Below are 19410 nucleotides of genomic sequence, written 5' to 3'. Positions count from 1 at the left end.
AACATGAGACTACAACTAGGACTCCTGCTGAACACTGTAAGGCCTAGTTTGACTATCCTTGAGTTCTAATAACTTTTCACAGTCAATGCAATCTACTTATTACTTTAATAAACCATAGCAAAAATTAAAAAAAATATTTGGTGTGACTTATTTTCCTAACTACATAACTGTTGGTACGCCAAAGCCAAGTTTTTGAATTTTTGGAACTCCAAATCCAGCCTTTGATGCTACTAACTACTAACTATTATGGATTGCGACTTAACCTATTTTCCTACGTACCGTCCCGGAGACTCACTATAGAAAACAAAAGAAAAACAGCCAGAGTGGTTTTTGACGACCTCTGTGGCGCAATGGTATATGCGGTGGATTTACAAGACGGAGGTCCTGGGTTCGATCCCCGGCTGGGCTGATTAAGATTTTCTTAATTGGTCCAGGTCTGGCTGGTGGGAGGCTTCGGCCGTAGCTAGTTACAAACCTACCGGCAAAGACGTACCGCCAAGCGATTTAACGTTCCGGTACCATGTCGTGTAGAAACTGAAAGGGGTGTGGATTTTCATCCTCATCCTAACAAGTTAGCCCGCTTCTATCTTAAACTGCCTCATTACTTACCATCAGGAGAGGTTGTAGTCAAGGGCCAACTTGTAAAGAATAGAAAAAAAAACACTGGATTACAAGCATAGAATTATTAGGTATTTCATTTAGTAAAAAATAACATACAAAAAACAGAATATTTTCTTACCGTCACAGGCTCAAAAGAGCAAGAGTCCAACCTCTTGATAAAAAACAAGTATAATCCTATGTCAATGTCACAACTGACACTAACTTGACATCTGATTTATTTTTGTTTTTTTGGTGGTTTGTGGTTTGTGGTTTGATTGTGAAACACCGAAAAAGTTTTATTTTTGTAGATTTTAACCATGGTTAAAGCTTGGTACATGGACAGCGACACCAACGACCAGCGTCTGGAGCACCACAGAAACCCTCCACAGTTCATTGGGCTCCAAGATTTATACGCAATAACTGGAGTTGAATATTTCAATGTAAGTTGAGTCTAAAGTCTTTTATCAGTTATACTTATACTTATTACACGTTTATTTATAGTTATTGTTATCTTAATTTAACTCATAACTGGCCTGCCGATGAACTTAAAATATAGAATATGCCTAAACTATACATACCTACCTCTATGAACATGAATAAAACTTTTTTAGCAGCAAAAAGACATCTCATAATACACAAACAGTTCCACTAAGTACAAAACTCAGAATATTTTCCATTTGCTATTCAAATTAGATTAATTTGCCTGAATAACCGTTTATAAATGATACATTTTTTATTAAATCTAGTTGCAACATTTCTGCTATTTCGGCGTGTAAGATTATATTTAAATTTGAATTTAAAAAATGTTACTATCACTGTCTTTATAACTGCAATAGATTTAAAAAAATGTGTATTAAATTCTATAAGAATTAATTTTCAACAAATAATGAAGTATACTGTACTCAGATAAATGTGGAGACATACACAACAGATGGAGTGCTGGAGAAAATTAAAAAGGATAGAGGATACACATATGAAGATGAAATCACTTGTTCCAAAGACAGCCTTCCAAACTATGAAGAGAAGATAAAGTCGTTTTATGAAGAACATCTGCACACTGATGAGGAAATAAGGTACTATTGCATTATTTGTTAACTGCCTCACTGGCCCAGTGGTTAACCTACAATGGCTTTAGATCACAGGTTTCTAGTTTGTCAAAGGCTCTTAATATTATCAAGAGTCAAATATTATCACGAATATTTTACTCTTGATAAATCAAAATTTATCACAATCACCAACCTGCATTGGACCAACAAAGTGGATCTAAACTCTATATTGCAATTCATATGAACAATGAAACACTTATAAGGTCATCAGAATCCATGTTCATACTAGCTGACCACCAGTGGTGTACACTTAGTAAATGCAAAAATGCACTGCCTAACTTTAAGATTCATTAATCATTGCCGTAATCACCTTTTGTAGAGACTTCCAAACATCACAAGCCTTAGCTGCCAGCATCCAGCGAATCCCTGTGACTTGATGTCGTCAGTCGCCCTGGTGGGGGGTCGACCAACACATTCTGACACGCTTTCTGATGCCATTCGCCATTCCAGCATCTTGGGACCCCAACGTCCAACATCATCTTTCCAACTATGTGCCCAGCTCAAGAGTCATTATGATTACGAATCTCTATTGGAGAAGGATTTTTCTTGTTGTACAATTTTTATACATTGTGCCTACCCTTATTTAAAACTTTATGTTCATTCGTTCATTCGCGAGTGTTCGCTCGAACACTATCGGTTCAGAAGGTGCTGGAATGAACACGCTCAAATACGCGCGTGTTTTATAAAGATCAAAATGTAGCATATGACTGCATATGTCGAAACAACCATAAATGACTAAAAATATATAATCTCTTTATTTCAGGCTTGTGCTGGATGGGTCAGGCTACTTCGACGTTCGTGACGGCGACGACCAATGGATCCGCATTGCAGTGTCTGCCGGAGACATGATTGTCATACCCAGTGGCATCTACCACCGGTTCACACTGGACACTAATGTTAGTATAGTGAAACCGTACTAACATTTTGTGTCTGATTTGCCTTCTCTGATTTAAAAAATATATAACCTCCTAACCATTCAAATTTTGAAGTTTTAAATATGACTTTCCAGAACTTCATACACGCGAAGCGCTTCTTCATCGGCGAGCCAGTTTGGTTGCCATACAACCGGCCCGCCGACGACATGCCGGCTCGGCAGGACTACCTACACAAACTGAAGGAGGGATTTGTTGCTGCATGAACATTAAACATACATATAAATTATAAACAGAGGATGTTCTTAATATTTAGCTAGATACCGCACCACAGGTAGGAAATAGACGCCTGTAGCCTGTAGACAGCCGTGATAGCCCAGTGGGTATGACCTCTGCCTCCGATTCCGGAGGGTGTGGGTTCGAATCCGGTCCGGGGCGTGCACCTCCAACTTTTCAGTTATGGCATTTTAAGAAATTAAATATCACGTGTCTCAAACGGTGAAGGAAAACATCGTGAGAATTTTCATAATTCTCTGCGTGTGTGAAGTCTGCCAACCCGCATTGGGCCAGCGTGGTGGACTAATGGCCTAACCCCTTTCATTCGGAAAGGAGACTCGAGCTCAGCAGTGAGCCGAATATGGGTTTATAATGATGATGATGACATACAAATAGACGACGTTCCTGATATTTAGCTATAGCTTGGCAAATTCGTTGATGACACTCCCATGGTATGCGGGCGACGGGCGGTTGGCGGCAGAAAGACATCGCGGTTGTGAAGTCGTGTGCGCGGGGCATCGCTACGACCCGGCTCCCGCGGACCATCGGGAGTGTTTCGAACGAATTAGCCATGCTATAGATACCGCACCACAGGCAAGAAATAGACGCCTACTATACACATATCTCTTGAAGACAAAAATATATAGTCAACCAATAACAGCTTAACTGGAAACATCGCTTACTGTTTCGTCACATCACAACGAAAGAGAGCGATATTTCCGGTAAGCTATTGGCTGACAATATGTAATTTAATCTTCACGAGATAAGTCATGGCGCGAATTTGTGGCCTTCTAAAGGCATTCCAAATTTAAATATAGCACACATCAACTCTGAACAGTATCGTAATCGTATCGCCGTCGATAGCTAGGTGACGCCGCCGACGAAGTTGTCAGCAGAGCTCTGTCTACTTCCAAAACGCGGTGTCTAGCTAAATATCAGTCCACAGTCTGTAATAAGATATATCAATTTGATAATATTTTTTGTTATTTAAGCTATCTAAGAAACAGTAAGTACTACATATGAATAAGTGTTGGCCGAAAATTTGTATATCCAGAATATTTTTATAGGTACCTGTTAATATTTTTAATGTTATATTATAAATAAACTGTTTTAAAAAGTAGTTGTTTGTTTGATAGGGGCGTGTGACATCGAGACCCGTTTACCAAAAAAACATTGCTTTTTTGGTAAACGGGTTTCGTTTTTTTTTCTAGTTTACTGACGTTTTTGCATTTCTCGTTTACTGACGCTTCTCCAGTGTCAAGAACGCGTCTGTCTTTGCCACTATAACAAACGTCAAAACATTAGTCAACTTATCTCATGACCTCCTTGATTCCTATATATGACATTCAACGACGCATATTTTTAAGCAGATTAGAGGTAAGATTTTATAAAATCATTAAAAGAAACACTTTGGTTTAGAATTCTTAGCAAATTATACCTCCTATAGTACCAGTGTTTCAAAATATAGGTATGTCTGGTAAATATAGGTTTGGAATACTTCCCTTAATAGATCCAGAATTTATTCTCTACTGAAATAGAGTATAAACATAGATATCATAGATAGAATAGTTAATATACCTACCTGCTAGAGGCTAGAGGTCAGTTGTTCTAGTTGTTCTGGCTAGTATTCAGAATTGTTTTTTATTTTTTTATTGTCACCACATAATATTTTTGACTGACTGTCATATTTAGTAAATATTAGTAAACATGGATTAACAAAATAATTGTTCAACCATTCTTATAATAAAAATGGGCACGTTATATTTCAATAACCTACAAACATCACCATGAGGAAAATATTCTAAATAATACAAAAAAAGGTAAGAAAATTACTAAGTAATGATAATAAGTATAACCCTGCTGCCTCTTGAGATTATTTCAAACAGTTTTAATATCAAGTTATATATAAGTAGCAAATAAATAAATGCCTCAAAGGCTCCTATTCTATTTGTAAGTGTACTTATGTGATATACCTACCTAGATCAGAATAAGATATAAGTAAAATTTAAAAATCCATACATGATTTAGGAACCTACTTACTTTTGTACTTAGTAGAAAACGAGGTATCTGTCCTACCCTACTTGCATCTAGACACCAGTCAAGGCCTAATAGCTGAGAGCTTTTAAATTAGAACCCTGATAGTAGATCTAGGTAAAAAACATATTTCTACTACAGCCCTTCTCTGTGTGTAGGTACTGGTTACTAACAAACAGAATAAAAATGAGGGTATAAATTGCTAGTCATTTCACTTAATAATAATTATAATAAACTTCTTAAATTAAAGAAAATAAATTCGATTATGTTAAGGCTTTAAACAATTACATATAGTTAATATATATTGAATAAGATTTTACAATCAAACAATACATAATTTAAAATAATAAGTAATGAGAAATGGCATGCATTTTCTACCTTCACTAGTAATTAGTTTGTTGAAAAACAGAACACATCGAGTAAAGCTGTAGGTATATGTATTGTATATGCAAAGTAGAGTAAAGCTGTAGTATAGAGAAATAAGCCCAAAAATTATGGGTCTATTGTGTTTAATAGGAAGAGCCATTCCAATGATTTTTAATTAACCCAAATTTAAGTTAAATTAACCCAAATATAAAATACATATACCCGTATTTTATATTTGGGTTAATTTAACTTAAATTTGGGTAAAAAAAATACATATACCCGTATTTTATATTTGGGTTAATTTAACTTAAATTTGGGTTATTTCATAATCATTGGAATGGCTCTCCCTATTAAACACAATAGACCCATCATTTTTGGGCTTATTTCTCTTAGCAAACCTCTTATCTTATGTTAGCAATCTTCAGCGTTTATGTATAAGACTATTATTTTATACTGAATATCCTTTTCCAGCACCATTCACTATTACCATGGCGGGGCAGGGAATCATCATCTTTACCCTTTGGTACTTGGCTATCGCCTATAACTATTACATGTAAGTACATACTTTATATAACAATGGCCAGTGTGCACTTTCGCACAAATTGTACGATTTTTTTTTATTCTTTACAATTTCACCTGATGGAAAGTGATTATGCAATCTAAGATAGGAGCTGGCTAACTTGTTAGGCGTAGGATGAAAATGCACACCCAATTCGGTTTCTACACGACATTGTAACAGAACACTAAAACGCTTGGCGGTACGTCTTTGTACACCGGTAGGGTGGTAACTGACCACGGCCGAAGCCTCCTACCAGCCAGACCTGGACCAATTAAGAAAACCTCAATTGGCCCAGCCAGGGATCAAATCCAGGACCTCCGTCTTGTAAATCCATCGCGCATACCACTGTGTAACAGAGACCGCCAACAAACAATGAAACAAACATAACAAAATATTGCTATTTTAATTTAACAATTTTTATAACTTTTAATTAAACTTTGCTGTATAGATTAAAATGTCAAATATAGGCATTATTAACATTGAATTGAATGTATAGTGAATGAATATAATTGGCAAGTTTTGAGTTACTAACTGCTTCAGCTATTTACTTGTAAATTTGGAATGTATTCATAATGCATTTAAAACTATTTGACTTTTCCTTGTTCCAACTGCTCAAGGAATCCTTTAGAACACCTCACAGACTGTTGGTAGCATTTCTCAAATCCCTTTGAATCACTATCCTGAAAAATAAAAGACCTACAATAACTGATGGAGAAAAACGTAAATACTTTTTAAAATACTACAACCTGGCATTACAACATATCTTCAGATACAGTGTTCTGTGGTAACACTCATAAATGAGTTTCCCAGACATGTTTCCATGTATTGTTATTTAAATGTTTTTTAAGAAATAAAAAAATACCTATAGTCTATACCCCCAAAAATAATAGAGATCTCTTTTGAGTAAAAACAGAGAGATGTAATTTCTCAAAAAAAAATGTTTTTAGATACAGCGTTTTGTCATAGCACAGCAGCATTTTAGTTAAAAGAGCTAACTTTCTTTTATATTTTAAAATTACAAAAAAATCCAATTTTACCATAGCACCAATGTTGTTAGAAGAACAAAAGGTAGATAGGTTACATAAACCACATTTGACGTTTACAACTGGCACACAAAAATTATTTCAGCGGCGTTGTCAACAGCGCGATGACAGTGCGCCAACTGAGCTCAGGTTTGCTAATTAGCATATTTTTAACGTGCCACTTGCGGTCTGCGTAAAACCTATCTACCTGTTTTTTCTACTAACATCATAGCATAGCACCATGAAAATAGGCACATTTTTGTTTAATCTAAATATAAGTTAACATGAATGGGCTTCTAAAATCTAAGTATAAGTAATTAAAAGTTACATACATAGTAGGGGTCCCTGATAATCCTGTCTCCCTCAGGATCAAACTCCCCAAACAGCAGCAGCTTGGCTTTGGACCCTTTTGGAGCTCTTGACTTGAGGTCTCTCATGTTGTCCTCGTCCATACCAAATATATAGTCATAGTTATTGAAGTCTGCTTTAATAATCTGCAATGATATGACACAATATATTAGGAATTTAGAACTAAAGGTAAAATATCTGACATTTAATTTAAATTATAATTTTTATTAAATATCAGATTTTTGGACGCAACTTTGTCTGCGTGGAAATCATTGTAAACTTTCAACCCTTATTTCACCACTTTAGAGGTTAAATATTATTTTTTTTTAAATATGAAATATAATATATATTTCATATTTTTTTATTCAATTTAATTTAGAACTTTCCATACAAACTTTCAGCCCCTATTTCATCTCCTTTTATTTTTATTTTAATATCAAAAATGTTTTGCTTGAAGGTCCCATTTACCATTATAGCAAAATTCATCTTGATCGGTTTAGTCATTTAGCTGTGAAAAAGGTATAGACATACAAACAGACTTACTTTGGCATAAATAATTATTATAAAGTATATTAGCCATATCTTATGTCTGTCTGTCACACAATAATACTTTACAAACATATTGTGCAGTTGTTTTGTGCAGTTTTATCAAATGTGTACATGAAAATTGGATTTTCACACATAAACATGATCAATAAAACTATTATAACTGATTTAGTTGCAGTGTGGGCCGGGCATTTTATATGACACTAAGTTTGTAAATACTTTTATATACCAATCTACTTAGAAAGATTGTAAAAAAGATTGTGTACTTTGAATTTTACTCACAATAAGTTTTTATTAAATTAAAAAGTATCAAACTGTTATTCTCTACAAACATGATGCTTGTAAGCCCCAGACAAACTTCACTACAATTTTTGTACAAATAAAACCTCAGTAGTATGGTTAAGAAGTCAAACTGAAATCTAAGAGGAACTGGTTTCTATCCGCGCCTTTTCAACTATACCAGTCATATCAGCACAAGCTTTTAGATAAGTTGGAGGGAAAGGCACATAGTTGTCATGTTCAAAAGACATGATTTACAACATTTAAAAGAGAAATAGAGCCTAAAAATACTAAAATACACGCATACCTGTCGCGCACAATTATCGTAAGGCACCTCATGATTCTTCATGGTGTCTAGCGCCCTCCAGTCTGGTGGGTTACCTACATGCCAGCTGCCAATTGCAGCACTGTCGATTTCCCATTGTTGTCCCAAACCCAAGTCGTTCACAGTCTTTTGGAAAACACCCTCCGCTATTGGCGATCGACAGATATTGCCTGTAAAACAAGCACATAATTATACTTACCTGCCGGTTGTTTTAGCTTATAGGTTATAAGTTTTAGATTGATGTTTACCTACCAAGGCATATAAACAGGGCTTTCTTTTTGTCAGACATTTTAAGAATTTAAATAATTTAATGAATAATTAATATTGAAGAATATTGTGGGGTTTTTTTTTGTAATTTTGTTTTGACTTTTGAGTTTTGACCTTTTGTCTTTGACTTTATCCGTCAATGTCAATGTCAAAACAACATACAAGACATTGACGGATTGTTTTTTTTAAGAACGGGCTCTATGGCTTCGAGTTCAGTAAGCCCTTTGACTATTTAGACTATGGACCTGTTTCGCACCCAAATTCACCAACAAAAAAATCCGTCGTTTTTTGAGGGGGACGAGGCAAACTCACACATCGTAAACTTTAACACCATTAAATATATTCTCTGTCCATACACAATTATAAACCACACATCAACTATAAATTTGACTCGAAATACAGACACGCGTAATTTTTACACAGACTAAAAAACACATCACTTAGACTATCCACAGATTAAATACATAGAATGTTCGATTACTTGATCGATTTTTTGCTGTTCCGTCAAAAGAATCGATTATTTTTGTTACAAATTTCATAAAACTAAGGCAGAAATACTTATAAATGAAACATTACCGCATCTTTTACTAAATTACAAGTTTTTGGGCGTTTTTTATGCCATTCAACTATACAAACAGGCATTTTTAGGGAGCTCTTTACACGACGAAAACGATTACAACAATGAAACATCGATTCTGTAGCAACAGTTTTTATAAACGCGTTAGATCATAGATTTTAGATATTTGCCAGAGGGGTAACGGTTAGCGAGGCACGTCCTGTTATTAATGGACTAAGGTTCACAGGCATACTGGGTGCGAACTCTAATTTGCTCTCCGCGGCATGGTGGAACACTAATTTACCAAGTCCATTCTAAGTATTGAGAATTTCTTGAATCACTGTCTCTCTTGAAAATAAATAGAACTTTCAACTTATTACTTACTCGATTTCTGCGGAACTAACTGCAAAATATAAAATCTGATAGTCTTGGCTCGTGGCCAGCATTCGTTTCGCTATTAAACGAACGTCTGCTTTGGTCGCCTTGGATAACGATTGAGCTGAGTACCTCCATAAGCAGTTGAAAATATTTTTATTTGCTAAATGCTTAGATCATTAGTAACAGGACTTGCCTCGCTAACGTAACTCGTATCATGCGTAGTATCTATTAATCTGTGCCAGTATTTAACTTAGGTGGGAGGCCAATTTTTTATATGAGGGCCATGTATTCAGGAAGCACCCGATTATGTGAGATTGTTAACAACATTTTACTAATTTTCGCTTTCACACTTAAGGGGTCCCTTTTGTCCGGGGGCCTCGTATCATTGATATGTATACAGCGGTAGAAACTACGCCGCTGTTTCAGGCCTAAACCACTAAACATATTAAGTATTTTAAAAATTCTTTCACCAGTGGCACACTATATTAAAAGCGAGAAACATAGGCTATATTTAATTCCTTTATACTGTTATGTAGGTATACAATTCTATAACTAAATACTTATTATATTATATTGTATCGTTTATTTTCACTCAACATAAATTCCTACAGTTTCCAATTCAATTGGCCTCAACTAAGCACGCCCGCATCGTTTGACAATAAACGTTTATGTTTTCTTATTAGCTTTAATTTATTTCAATAAACTAAACAAAAATGTGCATACCTACCCATTATTAGGTTAAATAAACGGTAAGTATTTACAAGAAGTCCGTCTCTTATTAGATTTTCCAATGTTAGTTACCTATGTAACAAACCATGTTTACCAATCTATTGTAGTAAAATAGTTTGTGTAATTTTTCGCTCTGACATCAACATCAGCGCATCGTTTTAACGAGGTCATTGCGTATTCAAATGAAAATTGCTTCAATTTAGTTTTGCTTATCCAAGCAATCGCATTATGAGGTTACATTGGCGACTGTTGTGGTTTGAAGGTCGTAGCTCATTAGATCCACCCGGGACCAGACCCGCATCACCTCGCCTCGAGTGATAGTATTCTTCGTATGGATTTGTATGGGCAAACGCTCACTACAGCAGCTCCGTACCATCACCGGATCGCCTCGCTCGCGAAGTGTCCACGCGCGGACTGCGAGTGGACCACTCAGTGATAGCACGCTTTTGCCAACTCCTACTCTCAGTCGACTACTAGGAAATTCGTTGACAACGCATCTTCCACCCGTGGTCCACCTGTCGACTACAAGTTGTCGCCTAGCGACGAGGCGGTGCGGATCGGGTCCCGGGTGACTCTAATGAGCGACGACCTTCATACAATCGGTCTTATTATGTTTTCCCATATCATCAGTATAAGCCTATATTAACGGACCAAAATATACCTATATAAGGAGGGGGTCCTTAGACTTAGGGAGTATTTTTTTATTCCTTAGGTACCTACAAGTCAGCCCTTACAAAATACAATATCAACTGATGGTAAATGATGTTGCAATATAAGATGAAAGTGGGCTAACTTGTTAGGAGGTTGAAAATCCACACTCCTTTCGGTTTCTACACGACATCGTACCGGAACGTTATTTCGCTTGGCGCTACGTCTTTGCCACAACAGTAGTTACTAGCCACGGTCGAAGCCGCCCACCAGCCAGACCTGGACCAATTAAGAAAACCTCAATTGACCTCCGTCTTGTAAATCCACTGCGCCACGGAGGCTGTCAAACGTATGGAGCGTAGGCCCACCTCGCTACTCTAATGCGGGCTTCGCTATTATGAGCAAATTGTGTTGTGTGGCATAATGCTGTAATAAAGATTTTTTCTTTCTTTCTTCTTTCTTCGGATGATAACGTTATTATTCTTTGTAAAGAAAATCATACAAGTGCGTCCACTGATCTGCATCGAACTGATTTTATCTACCGTAAAATTAGAAATCCGTTTGATGCGATGCGTCCGATACGTATAGGTACGATGCCTACCATTAAAGTGCTCTCCGAAACACCACTAACATCCCAACTCCGGACTCTAGTCTAGTCGTTTCGGAGGAGTGCTACCACAAGCACCGTGACACGAGATGTTTATATATTTAAATAAACTAGCGGACCCGCTCAAGCTTCGCTTTGACTTATTAATTTATTTTTTTGCACTTCTTCCCTATCCCTACCTTACACTACCCTACCTCTACTCTACCCTATCCTACAACTACCCTACCGTTACCCTACCCCTACCCTATCCCTATACCATAAACCTACCCTACCCCTACCCTACAGCTACCCTACCCCTACCCTATCCCTATACCATACCCCTACCCTACCCTAGGATTTAGGGGTTTGAAAAATAGATGTTGACTGATTCTCAGACCTACTGAATATGCACAAAAAAATTCATCAAAATTGGTCAAGCCGTTTCGGAGCCGTATGTCAACGAAAACTGTGACACGATAATTTTATATATTAGATAGATATAGACTGTCTTATCGTTAAATACAAAAGGATTAACAAATATTTAACAAATCGATCTGCACTCTGTTGCCAATGCAATCTGACCGCGCACCGGAAGTCGTGACTGCGCCATGAGTCAAGTCTCCGCCGGAAACGCATTAAGCGGTCTGCCCACGAGCTACGGCCGCGGTACAATGGCGGCCAATTACTACGGGTACTGTCTCTACTTACTCATTGATAGGGTACTGTGATAATTATGCGCTTTAGAAATCATCATTAGTGTCGGATGTACCTACCATAGAAGCTGAAAAAGCTGAAGCTTAGGGCGGCAAAATTACGGTGATAGCAGTTATCGGGCTTTCTTATTTAGCCTCAGCCCAGCACACCATATAATTCGTCGTCATCAACCCAAATTCGGCTCACTGCTGAGCTCGAGTCTCCTCTCAGAATGAGAGGGATTAGGCCAATAGTCCACCACGCTGGCCCAATGCGGATTGGCAGACTTCACACACGCAGAGAATTAAGAAAATTCTCAGGTATGCAGGTTTCCTCACGATGTTTTCCTTCACCGATTGAGACACGTGATATTTAATTTCTTAAAATGCACACAACTGAAAAATAGAGCCGTGATAGCCCAGTGGATATGACCTCTGCCTCCGATTCCGGATGGTGGGTGGGTGGGTTTCGAATCCGGTCCGGGGCATGCACCTCCAACCATATAAGTAGCCAATGCAGTAAAAACAAAGCTCTGTTTTTCTTATCTAAAAAATATACCCAAAACGTTTTAAAAACTAAAAAGTAGATTATTCCCTAAAAAAAAGGAATTTACGCTATTGTGAACACTGTAGGATCTAATTTTGAGATCAGTTGGGGCAGCAAACATTTTATAATATAGCTTTGGGGCGGTAAATGTAAATACAGCACTGCATAATTATCAGCCTATTTTAACGACCCACTTTAGGGCCAGTGTTCTGCATCCACGGCCGTGGGTTCGATTCCCACAAATCAAATTTTAAAAAAATTTTGACCAATAGAAAGTATCTTTATCTTTAGTTTTCGAAGCGTTAGCGTTTGTAGAAGGATAATCGACGTGCTACGTGACTACATGCCCTGCTAAACCCATGACACAGACTAATAATTTGAGTCTGGGGTTAAATAGTGTGTTAAAGTCCAAAATATAGGTATGTACAGTTATTCAATTATATTTATATTTATTTTATCAATAATTTCTAACCGAAATTACATAAATTAAAATGAACTAACAACATGATCTCTAGAAATTAAAACTAAGTCTATAATTAAAAAAATATTACCATTTAAGTACATCTTTATTATATAAAAAATAATAAAAAAAAAATATTTGTAAATATGTATAAATAAATAAATATTGATGTATATTCTATTGTATCACATATCGTCCCTTTGCGCCAACCACTCCAAGAATCCCTTGGAGCTTCTCACAACTTGCTCGTAGCACTTCTCAAAACCTGTATATTCTATTGTATCACATATCGTCCCTTTGCGCCAACCACTCCAAGAATCCCTTGGAGCTTCTCACAACTTGCTCGTAGCACTTCTCAAAACCTCTTGCGTGGTTATCCTGAAACACAAAATACTTTTTATTTGTCAGTCTTAGCGGTAACTTTGTCACTATTCATAATGTACCTCTGCAAAGTAACACCTGCTTCTATTTAATAAATTACAGTTCAAACGCTAAATAGTATTGCAAATTATGAATAAAAAATGGCTTGATCCTAAACACTCAAGTATAAATTACTTAAAGACATACAAGCTAAGATACTGGCTAAGATTTTTTGCTGGTGTGAGGCTTCGGCCGTGGCTAGTTATCACCCTACACGCAAAGACGTACCACCAAGCGATTTAGCGTTCCGGTATGATGTCGTGTAGAAACCGAAAGGGGTGTGGATATTCATCCTCCTCCTAACAAGTTAGCCTAATTTCATCTTAGATTGCTACTTCACTTACAATCAGGTGAGATTATTAGTCAAGGGCTAACTTGTAAAGAATAAAAAAAAATACATGTACCTACTTTTCTTATTATGTTCAATGTCTAAATGAACAGACAGATAACAATAGTAGATTGTTATACAAGGGGCTTCCGGTAACATAATTTCGAACTACTATGAAGATGAATAATGAGTATGTGAGGTAAAATATAATATAAATAACTAACTAATATAATATAAATTCATATAATAAGGAACACTTACAAAATAAGGGTCTCTAATGATTGTCTCGCCCTCTGGGTCGAACTCTCCCAGCAAAAATATTTTGGCTTTAGATCCCTCAGGTGCCATTTCTCTGAGGTCCTTCATATTGCTCTCATCCATGCCGAATATGAAATCAAAATTGTTGAAATCTTCCAGCGTTATCTGGTGAAGCAATAACATGTTATTAAATCCATACTAAATACAGCATGCATCAAACTTCTAGCCTGCTTATAGTTGTTTAGACAATATAATTACATAATTAAGTGCTTAAAGTTATTTAGGCATTATGGAAATGAGCTTTTTTTTCATTTTTTCATCTGAGTTTGTCCAGGCAAATCTCTGAAATAGCAAAAACTAGTTCATAAGGTTTTTCACTGGAATTAGTGGTTATTGAACAACATCGAAACTGCATTGAGCCAGAGTGATGGACTATTAGCCTAACCCCTCTTATTTGATGAGAGGAGACAAGGTCTCAACAGTGAGCCCAACTGCAGGACATAGGTCATTTATAGGGACTTCCAAACATCACGGTACTGATCTGCCTGCATCCAGCGAATACCTGCGACTCGCTTGATGTCGTCAGCCACCAGGTGCCCTGACGACATCAAGCAACAGAGATACTCCTAGCATGCCTCGTTCCATCGCGCGTTGTGTGACTTTGAGCCTTCTTATGACGCCCATTCTTGGTCACTAACTATGGGCCTCATAAGAAGCATAGCTAACATTCTTTAAGAATCAATAACTTACATGTCTGCCCACATTATTGTACGGCACATCATGTCTCTTCATAGTGTTCTGTGCTCTGTTGGTGGGTGGGTAGCCAACGTTCCAGTCTGCAATGCCTGCACTGTCTATCTCCCACAGATGCCCCTGTGCCATCTTGTTCACTGTCTTTTGAAATACTCCCTCCGCTATTGGCGATCGGCAACTGTTCCCTGATTAAGTTGAAATATAAAATTCAAACTTGATATGAAAATGTAAAGGAAAGTTTACTTTTAGAGTTCCCAGTGAGAACTTGGCTAAAGGCGGATTTACATTAGTCTCTAGTGACATGATGTGACATATTAGAACAGAATTGGTATCATAGTCATCTTCATCACTTATGTGTTGTGACATGTTGTGATAGTTTCTGATGTGTCACATACAAAATGTGTGAAACTGATTCTGCTCTGATGCGACACAACACGACACGTCAGACAAATATAAATCTGGCCTAAGAGAGTGTTATGTCAATGCATAATTCTGCTGCTATGCAGTATTGCTGTAGTAGCCAGTGAAACAGTCTAAAAATTATGTCTGAGGTTAAAAGGGTAGCTTATTGAAGGATACGTGTATTCTATAAAATCTACTATATAAAAATAAGTCGGTTTCCTTCCTGACGCTATAACTCCAGAACGCATGAACCGATTTCCAGGGTTTTGCATTCGTTGGAAAGGTCTTGGGCTCCGTGAGGAAAATTCAGGAAAAGGTAGGGGTAGGGCAGGGTAGGGGTAGGGTAGTGTAGAGGTAGGGTAGGGTAGGTTTGGGGTAGGGTAGGGTAGGGGGTAGAGTAGGGGTAGGGTAGGGATAGTTGAAAGTTTACATCGAGTTTCACGCGGACGAAGTCGCGGGCGTCCGCTAGTATTACTATAAAAAAGTGTTTTAGAATCCTCCTCAATGTTATGTGAGTTTGTTTATTTGTCACACCTTAGCAGTGTAGGCCACTATTTTTACCCGACTATGGCGAAGCCATAAGGAAGGGTAATGATTTTGGCAGTCTATGTATTTATATATGTATGTTAGTATGTATCTATGTATGTTTGTTTACATTATCAAGGCCACAGAAAATATTTTATACAAAGAAATAGTACTGTTTCCTAAATAAGAAAATTAATTTTTGATGGTAATATTTATTAATACAAACACTAGCATGAGACTATAGTCAATGTTAAGATGCAAATTTATACATGGGAGTAAAATTGCACAACTATATTTTAAGTAATTATTTGTACATGTTTATTTACATTTAAATACCTTAAAGCATAGCTGGGCATTAACTCGTTAATCCGTTAATCGTTAATTAACGAAGTTAACATTTTGATTAACGGATTAACTTTTAAGTTAACTTTTAAAAATGTTAACGGACCCGTTAACTTCCGTTAATGTGCAGAAGTCCGTTAATCGTTAATCCAATGCCTACTATTTACCGCGCGACGTGATTAACAGGTTTAGACAAGTAAGAAATTATGAAAGATTTTTTTTTTCAAAGAAATCAACAAATTACTATATTTATGTTAAAATTATACATAAAATCAACTAAAAACAAATTATGACACTTCTCCCCAGTGCTCACCTTTATTTTTCCAATGGGGATCTCACACAATGATATAAAAATGCAATATTAACCAGTCATATTAACGGATTAACGATTAACGTTAACTTGCGTGAATTCTTCCGACATGTAACGCTTTAACGTTTAACGAAGCTAACTTTTTTTGTAGCGGATTAACGATTAACGAAGTTAACTATTTGATTAACGGTGCCCAGCTATGCCTAAAAGTGAGTGTTTTTTCCCATTCTGTGGAGTGCAATGTACCTATTAAAGTTTGACTTTTCTTACCAAGACATACAAACAGAGCTTTTCTTTTGACATCATCCATTTCAATGTGTGCTAAGAAAGACAATTGCTTGGACTCTCTGCCTTTCTTCTCTAAATAATTTAGTAAAAGTATTTGTCTTCTGATAGTATCACTGAAATCAAAAGATTATTATTATTTAATATTATTTCATTGATTTATATTACTAAGTATAATTAGTTTGAGCTTGGTACCTGAAAAATATGTGGTCGCTACGAGAATCTCGATCGAGAATCGAGAATTTGACTTACGATTAAATTTATTAATAGAAACTACAGGTAAGTTACAAGTAGGTGGCTGTTTACTCCATTAGGCGAAAGAGTAGGTGACGTTCATATTAAGGAATGCGGCGGAACAATGGGTGCAATCTTGCACTTTTGGTAAGGGCTGTCTCACGTACCTACTTGCTGCAGGGTTGCCTCGCGGAATACCACTAAAATGTGTCATGCAAGGGGTATCTTTATATATTTCCCTTCCCTTTGATCAACGTTTTACTTGCACAAACGTGTTTGATGAAGATGACGAATTGATTTTTGCAACACATTGCGTAATAGTGAAAATAAAACAGATTCACTTTGGTTTTGTTGTTTACAACGGTATACAATAATTTAGGGTAAAATCTATGGTCTAAAACAAGTTAGCAACTTTAACTTACCAGCACTTTCGTTCTAAGCAAAGTTTAAATTTCACTAAATAATTTTAAACGTTCATTGTTTATTCAAAATCTTCGTGGTGCGTGTATGTAACAGTGGTAAAAGTAGACTATGGGAATGGGAAATACCACGGTTCGTTTTATAAGTTGTAACTAACATGGTTTTCCTGTTAGCATACCGGTTTTTATTGATTTGTTTGAGCCCCCTAAAACAGGTATATCATTGTATGCGCGGTGCCATAAAACGCTATACCGGTTTCACACTCGGCCGATTTAATCGGCCAACTAAAACAGAAACTAAAAGTTGTAAGTCAGCAGGGGCTCTAATTTGTTTACAGAAAATACCAAACCGTGAACAAACCAAAACAATGTTCTGTCAAAGTCATTGTCAAATTGACATTTATTTGACAATGTTATTGTGACAGACGCGACGGCTAAATATTTTCTTAAACATTTTACACAGCTCTGAGTTCCCCAGGAGTGAGGCCCTTTTGAGCCTAAATTATTTATCAAAAAATCCTTAACTCTATATTATTCTCATAAAAGTCATAAGTACACGTATCAGCTCGGATAGGGATCAGCACCACAAGTCATAACCAACTAGCGCCGTCCAGTATTCTTTGTATGAAACTCCATACTATTAAACACAATACATATTATGATAAGAAGGATTTGGATTACGTTACGAAAACGTAATGTAATCCAAATTCTCGGGACAGACTTCCCACGCGCTTATCTTACGCTCGCTTACGCCGCACTTACGCCTCGCTGTCGTCGCGCTTACGAATCGACTTCCACGAAGCACATTCAACTTCTTACAGCGCCTGGTCTAATTAACAACAATTGAGTTGACAGGTACCAAAAATCCAGACGCTTCCACTGAGGGTTCCGTTCTATGTGCTTCACATCGTGTTTGTACATTTATTTCAATATTGATTACGTACTATTTATAGACTATATTTTTATGACTAAAAAAACGGACACGGTAAAAATTGTCTTACAAGTAATCATAATCAGTCTATTTTAACTAGGTACCTATTTTAAGGGCCAGGCCTCAATAAGAGAAATGGAACTTATACTCACCACGCTGTTCCAAAGTGGATTGTCGGATCGGACTTGGGGTGATGTTTGGCTGACCCTTTAACGATCACCACCAAAATATGTCAATGATAATTTCGTAGACCAACGGCGTAACGTGCTCTCCGAGACACGTAGATGAAATAACCACCAACTTTCTAACTCGGGGCTGAGATCCTTTACTGAAAACTTAGAAGATAAGCTAAGTAGATAAGTACCATATTTCATTGCTCTACCCAATACTTGGAGCCAGGACTCGAACTCCGAACTTTGTAATCTGAAGCCAAATAGGCTGAACATTGGACCATAGAAGCAGTAGATTGTTTGCAGATGCAGTTAGTCTAAATTTATCTAAAAGCATCCATTCGTGGCACCCACAGTACGGAGCGTTTTATTTGCGTAGGACGAACTCCCAGGACACTGATGCAGTTTATGTCACAGTGGACATTATATATGGGGCTACGTGTTCATAGGGACACCATGTTTTAATTCCCTTCTTCGTCCTTTATATAACTGGCAAGTAAATATGAATTTATTATGTTTCATTGCGTTTTTAACCGTCATGGTCTTAACAGCCTGAAGTTTGCCATACGTTCGTATTGGCAATGGATAAGAGATGATGATACGCCAGACATTTACTCGACCCCACTTAAGTGGGATAAGGGAAAGGAGATGATGATTCGCCAGACATTTACTCGTAGCTACGAAGCAACCTTTAGCTCTAGAGACCTATATCATTTGAACATTAATTTAAGCAGAACTTTAAGCAGAAGTCATTGTTTATATTTTATCTATAAATATGGTCGTGGCCATATTTATAGATAAAATATAAGTTTGATCTTTATCAAAGTTTTTCAAACA

The 19410-nt window shown here is 36.8% G+C and overlaps 4 protein-coding genes across 6 annotated transcripts in view; 1 reads left to right on the top strand and 3 right to left on the bottom strand.

Annotated features, from left to right (window-relative positions):
* The window catches only part of LOC112054493 (calaxin), a 292161-nt gene that overhangs the window by 101687 nt on the left and 171064 nt on the right, over nucleotides 1-19410 (bottom strand). The gene's annotated exons all lie outside the window — the stretch shown is intronic.
* LOC112054486 (acireductone dioxygenase) lies at nucleotides 862-3948 on the top strand. Its single transcript, XM_024094283.2, has 4 exons — nucleotides 862-1040; nucleotides 1507-1673; nucleotides 2470-2602; nucleotides 2716-3948. The coding sequence occupies exons 1-4, from the start codon at nucleotides 918-920 to the stop codon at nucleotides 2842-2844; spliced, it is 552 nt and encodes a 183-aa protein (XP_023950051.2). The 5' UTR covers nucleotides 862-917; the 3' UTR covers nucleotides 2845-3948.
* On the bottom strand, nucleotides 6198-8742 carry LOC112054487 (low molecular weight phosphotyrosine protein phosphatase). The gene is made up of 4 exons (XM_024094284.2): nucleotides 8586-8742; nucleotides 8316-8503; nucleotides 7168-7329; nucleotides 6198-6493 (listed from the first exon to the last, which is right to left on the bottom strand). The coding sequence occupies exons 1-4, from the start codon at nucleotides 8620-8622 to the stop codon at nucleotides 6398-6400; spliced, it is 483 nt and encodes a 160-aa protein (XP_023950052.1). The 5' UTR covers nucleotides 8623-8742; the 3' UTR covers nucleotides 6198-6397.
* On the bottom strand, nucleotides 13284-17818 carry LOC112054485 (low molecular weight phosphotyrosine protein phosphatase). Of its 3 annotated transcripts, none has more exons than XM_024094281.2 (5): nucleotides 17476-17818; nucleotides 16805-16935; nucleotides 14953-15140; nucleotides 14206-14367; nucleotides 13284-13574 (listed from the first exon to the last, which is right to left on the bottom strand). In XM_024094281.2, the coding sequence occupies exons 2-5, from the start codon at nucleotides 16842-16844 to the stop codon at nucleotides 13479-13481; spliced, it is 486 nt and encodes a 161-aa protein (XP_023950049.1). In that variant the 5' UTR covers nucleotides 16845-16935; nucleotides 17476-17818; the 3' UTR covers nucleotides 13284-13478. The 3 variants fall into 3 exon arrangements, with proteins under 3 accessions (XP_023950049.1, XP_023950048.1, XP_023950050.1); XM_024094280.2 differs by lacking the exon at nucleotides 17476-17818 and adding an exon at nucleotides 17221-17348; XM_024094282.2 differs by lacking the exon at nucleotides 17476-17818 and adding an exon at nucleotides 17015-17159.

Source organism: Bicyclus anynana, chromosome 1, assembly GCF_947172395.1.
Source record: "Bicyclus anynana chromosome 1, ilBicAnyn1.1, whole genome shotgun sequence".
In the NCBI taxonomy this organism is placed as follows: Eukaryota; Metazoa; Arthropoda; class Insecta; order Lepidoptera; family Nymphalidae; genus Bicyclus; species Bicyclus anynana.
The sequence above is the reverse complement of the archived record's forward strand: the minus strand, read 5'-3'. Positions and strand labels throughout refer to the sequence as shown.